The sequence below is a fragment of the Grammomys surdaster genome, unplaced genomic scaffold (assembly GCF_004785775.1).
Source record: "Grammomys surdaster isolate TR1022 unplaced genomic scaffold, NIH_TR_1.0 125818, whole genome shotgun sequence".
Classification (NCBI taxonomy): Eukaryota; Metazoa; Chordata; class Mammalia; order Rodentia; family Muridae; genus Grammomys; species Grammomys surdaster.
Window position 1 is genome coordinate 1,513,271 of NW_021620648.1, and position 12,043 is coordinate 1,525,313.

Here is a 12,043-nt window from a genome sequence, read left to right on the forward strand (position 1 = left end):
CTCTGTCTCTCTCTCTGTCTCTCTCTCTGTCTCTCTCTCTCTCTCTCTCTCTCTCTCTCTCTCTCTCTCTCTCTCTCTCTCTCTCTCGTTTTTCGAGACAGGCTCTCACTGTGTAGCCCTGGCTGTCCTGGAACTCACTCTGTAGACCAGGCTGGCCTCGAACTCAGAAATCTGCCTGCCTCTGCCTCCCAAGTGCTGGGATTAAAGGCGTGCGCCACCACTGCCTGGCTGAATCTCATTTTCTTGAGTGTATACATTTTAATCCCTAGTCACCTTTTTTGTTGGACAGAGATGTGCTGAGGGGCTGCCTGTGTGAGACAGTGTGTCTCCACAGAACAATTCAGGAAAACCTACAGCAGTTCCCAAACTGTGGTGATCATTGTTTGCGGGGAACAGATGATGCTTTGATGTTTTCAGCCATTTGTAAAGTTGTATTTCACAGGAAACCTGTATTTTTTTTATTAATGAGGAACTGACTTTTGTTTTTGCATAGGTGTTTGGTCTATGTGTGTGTGTGCGCACAGGTGTGTGCAAGTGTGCACCCATTCATGTGTGCTCATGCTCACTGTCATGCATTTGGTGGCCAAAGGCCAGCCTTGGCTGTTTTTCTCAGTCTCTTCTCCCCTCTGGTTTTTTGAGACAGATTCTCTCACTGAACCCAGAACTCACCAGTTCAACTAGATTGGCTGGCTAGGGAGTTCTGGGGATCCACTTATCCCCACCCCAGCCCCAGCTCTGGGATTATATATACAAGCAGTGCACACAGCTTTTCCATGAGGACTGAGGATTTGAACTCATGATTTGGCTCCGTAGCCACATCTCCAGAACTAACAGCTTAGAAAGACACTTCTGTCCTTCACAGCCCTTATAATCTGGTACTCCATGAAAAAAATGTAGGTTAAAAACAATCTAAAATCTTCAGTATTAAACCAGAAGGGACGTTGCGGGGGTAGAGATGGAAAAGGAGACACGAAAGAAAAATGAGGAGGAGGAATTGAGTCTCCGGCCTATTTTTAGGTGGTGGAATTTCTTTCATGTTTGTTCTAGAGTCTCCATTAAGTGTCTGTTTCTCTTGGGGAAGAAAGAAAATTCGTGGTCCAGCCCGAGTAACTTTTCTGTAACCCCATCTCAGGCCCCTGAAGATTTGGTATTTCCAACATTTTTAAAAACTCTGTCTTCACTTAGTATTCAGATAAGTAAGTGAGAATTTGAGCAGGTATCTCCCCAGCGCAGCCCAGGGGAGATGAGAGGAGTGATGCTCTTTGCTGATGTTTCTGGTTTTTATCTCCAAACACATGTGTGTTAGTCTTCAAGGAGACTTATTTTATACCAGCGAAAATCTGCTCTATTTGATGAACATGTACTGACTGGTGTTTGCGTGGGTGTAGTGGGTGGGGGTCTCGGTAATGTTCACTTCCATACCTGACAGATCGGCCATTTGTATTACACGCGCACGCACATACACGTGTGCATTCATATGAGTGCACACAGGCACACACGCACTCATACACATACATACACACACAGAGAGATAGCCTGAGAGGTTAGCCTCAATCAGCAGACTCCAAATCTCTTAATAATCAAATTTTGTTCTTAGAAAATCCCTGCCTGGTACCCTATTACTTTCTAGTTTGCAGAGAGAAAAACTCCTTAACACAGATTAGAAACGTCACCCCCACGCCTCCCAGGCCTGTAGGCTCACTTCAACAGCCTGTCAGGCAGTGTTAGAAGCAAGAGTGAGAGTCACGAGTCTAGAAATTACCCAGCCTGCTTTGTTTCATGAAAGGAATCCCAGAGGTGAGAGTGGGGTCCAGCCGCTTGAATGTACCCATCTTTGCATGGAGAAGACAGAGTGCCCATTGCCACTGTTTGAGACACCCCCCTCCAAAAGCAGTCAGTGCTAGCTGGACCCAGCTGCCCCCCTCATGGCTTCCTGCCTTCCCAGAGGCACTTGGTGCAGTAGGAGAGAGAGGCTTCTGGAATCTGAGATATTAGAACGTGCATTTGCTCTGAAAGTTTAATCACCTGACATCAGAAAATTTTCCTTCTTAGATGGGAGACCCGGAAGGAACAGGATTATTGTGTGGTTTCCACGTACAAAGAGATTATACTCCAAACTGGGTACTTCTGTGGGCCCGTTAGATATCACTGAGTAAAAGGCTTCCTGGTGCATGCCAGCCACGACGCCTTTATAGGCATATCATATTTCCCTCAGCCTAGAGTGCTGTCCTGTTGGAGTATTTGGAATCAGATAATGTATCAAATGTTCTCAAGGAGGTACTCCGTAGAAAATTCATTTATTTGTATTAACTTCTCTAAGCTTCAATTTTATTTTTTTTTTGCATTTATCTAATTGAGAGTTTCCTACCTGAATATTGTTATTTACATAATTTCCACTCCACTCCCTCTCCCCACAATACTCCCCTCTCATGTTCCTTACTTCCTCAGATTTGTGACTTCTTTAGTCATTGTTTTTGCACACATGTATGCAAATATAAGTACGTCCTGCTATGTCCATCTAATGTTGCTTGTATGTATGTATGTCTGGCTGACCGCTGGGGTTGGATAACTTTTTGAGAGAGGGATACTCGTCCCTCGAGGAGACTCGGCTTTCTCTCACTCGGCAGCCATTAATTGCTGGTAGTGCTTCATCTAAGCCAGGGGTTCTCAATCTGTGGGTCCCGACCCCTTTGGATATGTATATATATATATATATAACCACCTTTCATGGGGGTTTCGTATCAGCTATCCTGCATATCAGATATTTACATCACAATTCAGAAAGTCTCAAAACTGCAGTTATGAAGTTGTAGAGAGAACAATTTTATGGCTGGGGTTCGCTACAACATGAGAGGCTGTATTACTCGAAGAATGAGGAAGGGTGAGAGCCACAGGTCTAGACTCTAGTGTCTAGAGTTATGTCTTTTTTAACATTCTGTGCTATTCCAAGATGTCCTTGAAGTGACACTTGAGACTACCCTAGTGGACCAGCCATGCTTATGGGTTTTCTTTCTCCCTCTCCTTTTGACACAGAGTCGTACTATATAAGTTCTTTACTTATAAGGGGCTGACACTCCAGCCCTTCCTGTCTACAGGCCTGTGCCACCACCCCTGGTTTGGCCTTGCACTTGAAGTTTCATTTGCCTTGGTGGTCAGCCTTTTGATTTTTGTTGCTGCGTCTCCAAATTTCTTCCCATATGTTCTGTCAGTGGCACCTCAGGAACTGATGTCACAGCCGTCCACGTGAGGGACGTGACAGCCCTCTGATCATCTTTCATCCCCGATGAGGAAATAAGGTAGCAGGTGGACTAACCAAAATCCCCTGAGTATGAGTTTTTAATTCCCTAATTCCCTGACATGGACTGATTTCACTGAAGATTGACTTAATCTCTTGCACTTGATGATGTATAAACTATTTGCTAAATTCCAAAATAAAATTAGTCCGGGTTGTAGGTCGATCCCCAGCGGTGCCGTTTATTGGAGATTTGTGCTCTCATTGTACGGTGATGGGTCTGTGCCTGCACCGTGAGTACGCACATTAAAATCGCCCAGCCACTCCCATTCAATGAGTTACTCATTAAAATTTAAATCTCTTGTTTGTTTATGGTTGGGGGACACATGTGGAAGTCAGAGGCTGCCACAGGAGTTGATTCTTCTTCACCCTGTGTGTGTCATGGAGCTTGAACTCAGATACTTAGACTTGGTAGCAAGTGCCTTAACTTGGTGAGCCATCTTGCTGGCCCTTCGTGTATCATTTTAAACTTTGGTTCATAAAAAGAATGTATATGTTGCCTGCCGCTAACTTAGGGTTTCTTTTTATTTATTTATTTATATTTTAAAGGGTTTAGTTTCAGTTCTATTGATTGATTGATTGACTGTCCCTCTCCAGACACAGCAGAAGAGGACATCAGATCCCATTACAGATGGTTGTGAGCCACTATATGGTTGCTGGGAATTGAACTCAGGACTTCTGGAAGAGCAGTCAGTGCTCTTAACCACTCCGCCATCTCTCCAGCCCCATAACTTGAGGTTCTATAAATGTGAGCTAAAGGTTATGGGATACTTGGGAGGCAGAGGCAGGCGGATTTCTGAGTTCGAGGCCAGCCTGGTCTACAGAGTGAGTTCCAGGACAGCCCGGGCTATACAGAGAAACCCTGTCTCGAAAAACCAAAAAAAAAAAAAAAAAAAGGTTATGGGATGTGACTTACTTTGTTGTAGAAAAAAATGGAGGGAATTGTGTAAAATCCATAAAATTAGCGATAAGATTCTTGTTTCTCTTCGTCTGGCACAGCATCTGAAAGTGTCATTTCTTGCCTAGTTTATCATTTGTTTGCTTTTCACGGTTGTTCGTGCACCGCCGACACTATCTTCCATTCATTTAATAATAATTCTTTATTTTGCTCTGTTTCAGGGGTCTCAGGCATCTGTATCTGCTACTCTCCGCTACTGAAGATCCTCAGAACAGAAGAAATTGAGTTTTTGACTACAGACACCCGAACATGATGCATTTCAAAAGTGGCCTGGAGTTAACGGAGCTGCAGAACATGACGGTGCCCGAGGACGACAACGTTAGCAACGACTCTAACGACTTCACAGAAGTAGAAAATGGGCAGATAAATAGGTAGGCATTTTTCCCTAAGTGTTACCGGGTGGAGGAATAGCTGTAGAAAACTGTTCCAGTTTTCAGTGAGATTTGGGTGAATTATTCATTCACTAAAGTTAGGCTTCGTTTGAAGATGCAATTTGAATTTCTTCTGTGACATCTGTTGCATGTCGTCTGGAATGACAGATGAGGGGAATAGAAGAGTAATTTATTCATCTTCTCAAATCTTTCAATCGAGTCTAATAAAAATGTATAAATACATTGGACTCCAACCAGCCAGCACTTCCCAAAGTCCTATGTCTGTGAACTAGACTGACTGAAAATTTACCACGTCTCATACCCAAACGTGCACTATGACCATTGATACGCATTTTAATTAAGAAACCATCCAAGTTGCATTTGCGTGTTATTTCTACAAATGAGTAAAAAAAAAATACAAAGGCACCATCATTCTGAACGTCATGTGAAGTTTTGATTTTTAAATGATAATAGCAACCCATAAGCCCAGCTGGCTCTGTGAAGGACAGTGGGAGAGAAATAGTCCATGAAAGAGAAAAAAGGGAGTGTGACGTGGGAAGAGAGAGGGCCAACCTGGTACGAGTCCTTCTCATTCTTGAGTCTGAGACTGTTAAATTACCAGGGTAGAACCAAATTTATTGATTTTTTTTTTTTTAATGACTTGAGATCATCTTGGGACATAGTGACTTTTTACCTGGTTTGTTCGTTTGTTTTTTGTCTGTTTGTTTTTTGTTTTTTTGATTTTTGGATCCTTAGCTGGAAGCCTCTCTGCAGGAGTCTGGGAGAAAGTGGTGCCTGCAGGACTTTAAGAAATTTTAGCAGGGTGGTGGTGGCGCACGCCTTTAATCCCAGCACTTGGGAGGCAGAGGCAGGCAGATTTCTGAGTTCGAGGCCAGCCTGGTCTACAGAGTGAGTTCCAGAACAGCCAGGGCTATACAGAGAAACCCTGTCTTGAAAAACCAAAAAAAAAAAAAAAAGAAAAAAAAGAAATAAATTTTAATTGCATGCGTGCTTGCTTGCTTGCACGCATTCCTGTGTACACGTGTGGGGTGGAGAGGGAAGGATCATGGTAACAGTGCAGGTCAGAGGACAACATTCGGGAGTTGGTTCCTTTTTTCCAACAGGTGGATTCCAGGGCTCCCACTCAGTGGTCAGGTTTGGTGGCAAGTGCCTTTTACCGGCTGGGTCATCCCATCAGTCCCATGGGGCTGCTTATCAGAATGCTTTTTTAAGCCGGGCGGTGGTGGCGCACGCCTTTAATCCCAGCACTCGGGAGGCAGAGGCAGGCGGATTTCTGAGTTCGAGGCCAGCCTGGTCTACAGAGTGAGTTCCAGGACAGCCCGGGCTATACAGAGAAACCCTGTCTCGAAAAACCAAAAAAAAAAAAAAAAAAAAAAGAATGCTTTTTTAAGGCCACAAGGAGACAGGGATGCGGAGGATCAAGGCACAGCCACATGCCGGCATCTTTGTGGAAATCATTTCTGACAGTCTGGAGTGCGTGCTGATAGAGCGTCCCACCGTGTGATTTTCAGTTCCATTTTCCTTCTTGTGGTTAATGCTAAGCCCTAATACAGACACTTCCTCGTGTTCAAGTGTGTTCACAGTGTCAGGCGATGTTTCTTTTTATGAGAATCATTTACTTACCCCTTCGACCTTTTTGAGTGAGAATTCATAGTAGCTTCCGTTTCTTTTGTTTTTAATTATATACACACACGAGAGTGTCTCTGTGCGAGTGGGTGCTTGTGGGTGCAGTTGCCAGTGGAGACCAGAAGAGGGCGTCAGGTTTCTGGGAGTGGGAGTTACCTGCAGTTGTGAGCCTCCCCTCATATGGGAGGTGTGAATTGAACTTGGGTACTCCAGAAAAGCAGCAAGTATATCACTGACCCCATAACTGCCATTTTATCACCACCACCACCACCACCACCATCATCATTTCGGTTTTTTGAGACAGGGTTTATCTATGTAGTCTTTCCTGACCAGTCTAAATCTGTCTCTCTGTCCTTTGTGTGATAGACGGCTGGGCCCTTCCTTAAACGTCTGGGTTGTAATGGTTCCAATCACTCCTGTTTGTAGTTCCTGCTGACCTCCACCTCACGGTGCTAAGTAGGAGATTCTGATTTTTTAACAAAGCTACATTCTCCAAGCAACGTTACCTTAAAATGAGTCACTTCTGACACTCAGCTTGGAGTCTACCCTTGAATTTTCTAAGTTCTACTTACAAACTGTCGGGTTTTTAGGTGACTGTCACTTGGCAGTAGGTGGAAGGAACACCCTGTTTGTCCAGACTTTGGCCTCCAGTGGGGTGAGCTCACTTCCCCACACACAGTGATGAGCTCAAAGCTGCTCAGGAGAGCTTGCCTTGGTATTTCATGGAACTTTCCCACCCTCTGAAAGTCAGTACCTGTCTGTCTGTCCTTCCTTTTTCTTTTTTTCCCCTCACTTCTTCCTTTCCCTTCATTCCCTTTCCTTCCTTTCTTTTCTTTTTCTTTTCCTTTTCTTTCTTACCTTTCTTTCCTTCTTTCCCTTTCCTTCCTTCTTTCCCTTCCCTCCTTCCTTTCTTCATTTCCTTCCCTCCCTTCCTCCTCCCTTCCCCCTCTCTCTTTCTCTCTCTTTCTCCTTCCTTCCTTTCTTCCTTCCTTCCTTTCTTCCTTCCTTTCTTTCTTCCTTCCTTCCTTCCTTCCTTCCTAAACCTCATTTTATTTCTTGTCCTTTACTGACATAATTTACAATTCTTGCTTCATTTCTAGGTTTGTCTGATTGTTTTGGCAGTACAAAGAATTGAACTCAGGGCTTTGTGTATGCCAGACAAGAGGCTGACCACTCAGCCCCAGCCCTTACTTCATTTCTGGCTCTGACAACTCAACACAAAATATGACATTTCGAAACAGATCAAAGGAAACAAACATTAAAAATTAAAAACAAAACAAACAAACAAACCAGCCTACTGAAGGCTGGTTTACTGAAGGCCCCATTGAGTGGCCTGCCTTTCCTCATTGGTGTATTCCGTGTTCCTTGGTCAAGCCACGCCTACCAGCCCTTGGCCCTTCCTGTAGCTAGCTCACATTTGTGGGAAGGCGGGGCTCATTATATAATCTAAGGGAAGTAAGTTTCTGGAGCACTGAGTTTCTCCCTGTCAGGACCTCTTTGTAGTGAACTGGAGAAGACATTGAAGATGATCGTGATCTTGGTTGACCTTTCCTCTAGCTCGTAGCTTTGCCTAGAAACTAACCCAGATACAGTACAAATCATTTCTGAGGTTTAATTAGTCATAGAGTAGGGCCACTTGGGCAGCAGAATGCTTGCTGTTATTCTAAGACAACCGGTTGGTTTTTTGTTTTTTGTTTTTTTTTATACACCAAGTTTTGCCAGATAGTGAGAAATTGAAGCTAGGAATGACCAGCCTTATAAATGGCCTGTTAGACCATTGTCGGACATTTTAATATATGTGGGCAACACAGTAAAGCTGGTTCAAATGCAGATTCTAATTCGGGAAGCTTGGAGTGGGTCCCGAGATCTGCTTTCTAGCAAGGTCAAGGAGTAATGCTCCCACCACTGTTTGGCTGAGGAGCCAGCCCTTAATGATTCCTGGGGATGAGACGCCTGGGAGAGAGGCTTGTCGGTCGTCTTGGTATTACTGTTCTGGTCTAGTACGTGAGTCAGGGTGGACCTGGCAGATTGCTGATGAAGAGAGAGCAGTGAAGGAGGAATAAGGAGGCTGCATAGCTTAGGGTTTAAACCTGTATTGAATACTGACACTGGCACAGATTTTCTGTGATCCCCCCCCACCCGGAAGCTCACCTAGCCCCCTGAGGCTGGCTGCAGGCCTGTCAGGGCAGCGCTGCCCATTTGGCAGACTGAGAACACAGACTGTGTTTGCAGTCCCCTGTGCAGGTTCAACCTCTAGCTCAGCAGTTCAGGAATCAGCCATGTAACTTCAATCGGGTTATTTAATGTCTCTAAAATAATACCGGACCAGCTGGTTGTCACGGGACCAGATGAACCCCATCCATGGAGAGCCCCTGGCTGGGTGTCTGGCCTGGCAGTTCCAAGCCTCTTAGTTTGAGAAGAGTCTGCATCAATAAAACTGTAACGCTCTATCTTTGGCGAGCGATGTCTCCTTCTCCATCCTGCAGAGCAGTGATTGGCTTTTGGTTTTAATGATTGCTACTATTGCTCTCCTAAGTTTGGAGAGATAATTTGTCTATCCAGAAAAGCTCTGAGCCTGTCTCCCTATGCATGTAGTTTCCTGTGTAATTAGTTATTATGAACCAGGTAAACAGTTTGATTAAGATTTATTTTTAAAAGAATGTGGGGCCATTGTTATACTCGGAGACAACTTGGAAATCTTTTGAAAAAAGTTATTCTCCCACCCCCCAATTTCTCTATATTTGGAAGAAAATGTGGCAGAAAAGTATTCCTTGGCTTCTGTCAGTCCGCTACAAGTGAGGCCTCCTTCATTCTATCTATGGTCAGTGGGGTTTGGAGCGAAGTAAGGTTTTGTCCTCCCACAGTCTTCACCTTCAAGGTTCTCCTGGTTTGTTTCTCTCTATGTGCTTGGCTGAAATCCCTCCCCACTTCATGATCTTGTGTTATGTTTTATACATATGTATGTTATCTATCTATCTATCTATCTATCTATCATCTATCTATCATCTATCTATCTATCTATCTATCATCTATCTATCTATCTATCTATCTATCATCTATCTATGTATCTATGTATATATATGCATATAATTTATGGTTTTGGGTTGTTTTTTGGGTTTCTTGTTTGTTTGCTTGCTTTTTTTGTTTATTGTTTGTTGTTTTTCCTGAGACGAGGACTTGTTCTGTAGCCCAGGCTAGTTGGAACTCACTGTGTAGCCCAGGTTGACCTGGGATTCAGTTCTCCCACGGGAGTGCGAATGTTAAAAATACATCCGTTGCACCGGCATCAATCCCTTTTTATGTGTCTCTTGCTTCTGCCCACATCTTTCTCTGTGGAATGTCTGTCTGTCCGTCAGGGAGAAGACTAGGGACCAGCATTTAAGTAAAACAGCTCTGCTCTTGCTCATCTGTGTGCTGTAATTCCTCAAACCAAGTCTAGTAAGAACCCGGCTAGAAGAGATTCCTGTCCAAAATCTCACATCCTATCTGAATATGAGGCCTAAGCCCTTATTAAGGTTTTGTCACTAAGTCATCTGTTGTAAGCTTTTGTTCCATGGTAATCTATTCACAGGGCAGCCGACTGCTTGACGGTCTAGCTTTATGGGTACAGGCTGACCCAGTGTAAACTCTTTTTAATAATAAGTTTGTCGTCCTAAGATGACTTGTCACAGATGCCGTCTCCCACGGCACTTTCTAAGTCAATAAAAATAAGTTTCATGTCAGTTTCGGTGCCAGAGGTCGGTGATTTTTAAACAGCCAGTTGTCTTTAAAAAAGAAAACGGTGAGCTAGAACTTGCAGTGGAAGCTGCCTGACCCAGTTGTTTCGAATGGAATTTTCCATTAGAAAAAAGAAAAGTTGGTTCTCTCTAAGTTTACATGAATATACCAGGTACAGATTTGAAAACTAGAGAGAAGAAAATACAAAATAAAGGGGTTTTCTTTAAAAACTCGATTCAAGAGCAGTGGTTCTAAACCTTCCTAATGCCGTGTCCCTTGAAGACAGTTACTCATGCTGGGGCGACCCCAACCATAGTTATTTTCATTGCTACTTCATAGCTGTAATTTTGCTCTTGCTATGAATCGTAGCGTAAATAACTGATATGCAGGTAAATAACTGATATGCAGGGTATCTGATATGTGACCACTGTGAAGGGGTTGTTTGGTCCGTACCCACCCCACCCCCAGACTCACAAATTCAAAACCACTGTTCTAGTCCACAACTCTAAGCCTGATAACCTGGGCTCTAATCCCGAGACCTACATGGTAGAAAAAGAGAAACCAACTCCCAAAAGTAGTCTTTTGACCTTCACATGCTGGTGTGTATACACACACGCAATGGATGAGTGAATGAATGAAGTCTTTCATAGCTAATGAATAAATGGATGGAATGAAATACTTCTATCTTACACAGTAAATAAAGTCTTTCATAGCTAATAAAGAAATGGAATTAAATACTTGCATCTTACATGTAAATACAAAAATAAATAAATATAAGTGAAGTTGAATACATAGCTAGATTCCCCTTCAGCCTAAGATAGTTCCTAATGACTACTTCCTAGAAGACATCTCTTTAGCAGAGGAGCCTCTGAGCTGCTGTGTGGGAAGATACACGCCTTGGTTGCTAATCAACACTGAACATCACCCGGTGCTCTAGATGAGTTAGCACACCGTGTATGCCACAGGTAGTGTGGTAAACAGGTCAGAAAACTCAAGATCACACTGGAAGGTCGGGAGACTTGTGATACTTTGAAGAGTCTGAATCCTCCAGAGGGGACTTCAGGAAGAGGACAGTTGGCAGAGCAGATACCAGCCACTGCCTTGTTCTTGGCTTTTACTTGTCTTGACCACAAGCACAGCCATACTTGGGAGGATCCTCTTGAGCCAAGGTGTGTGGGGGTGGGGTGCGGGGGTGCTCTGATTGGAACACTGAGGCAGAACCAAGCTGAACATTTGAAATGCCCAATGGAGAAGCCAACTGTGGTGGTTCAAATGAGAATGGCTCCCATAGGCTCATATGTTTGAATGCTTGATGGAACTGTCTGGTAAGGATTGGGAGGCGTGGCCTTATTAGAGGAGGTGTGTCACTGGGGGTGGGCTTTGAGATTCAAAAACCCACATCATTCCAAATCAGTTCTCTCTTTGTCTCTTGTCTGTGGACCAGGATATGAGCTCTCAGCTACTGCTCCAGCACCATGCTGCCTGCCTGCTGCCATGCTCCCCACCACAGTGGTCATGGACTCTAGGCCTCTGAGCCTCCAAGTTAAAAGCTTTCTTTAATAAGTTGCCTTGGTCATGGTGTTTTATCACACCATTAGAAAAGTACAACACCAACAGAGATATTTGAGCAGTCTACTGTCATACCTCAGTAAGTAAGGCAGGAAAGATGGAATCAGGGTCTTCATGTATTATAATGGTCATGGTTTGTAAGTTTGTATCAATTTTCTTGTTCTGCCAAGGCCTCAGTACTTGAGCCCTTGACAGATGTTTGAGCCCATTGCGTGCCCTTCCTCTGAGGCCCTCTCATGTCTCTCTCTTTTCTGTCCAGCAATCCTCTTCCACCAGATCTGGGGAGTTCTGCCAGGCGTGGAATCCAGGTCTGCCCTAACAGAGAGATTTATTGATTCCTTGATTTATTTGAGCACAAAAAATGCTTGGGCTATTTCTTTGCTTAAAACATAATGGAAATTCTCTTTGGCAAACAAGCATTCTCTGTACGAAAGGCAAACTGGAGGCTTGCTAGACCGGGATTCCTCAGACCTGAGCTTGTTCCTACAA

At 43.9% G+C, this 12,043-nt stretch overlaps 1 protein-coding gene across 5 annotated transcripts in view; it reads left to right on the top strand.

Annotated features, from left to right (window-relative positions):
• Slc38a1 (solute carrier family 38 member 1) overlaps window positions 1-12,043 on the top strand; it is a 73,235-nt gene that overhangs the window by 14,222 nt on the left and 46,970 nt on the right. For all 5 annotated transcript variants that reach the window (XM_028789339.1, XM_028789334.1, XM_028789336.1 and 2 more), the window contains one exon: window positions 4,412-4,621. In XM_028789339.1, the coding sequence (XP_028645172.1) occupies window positions 4,500-4,621 (122 nt within the window). In that variant the 5' untranslated portion in view covers window positions 4,412-4,499. The remainder of the gene's footprint in view (window positions 1-4,411; window positions 4,622-12,043) is intronic.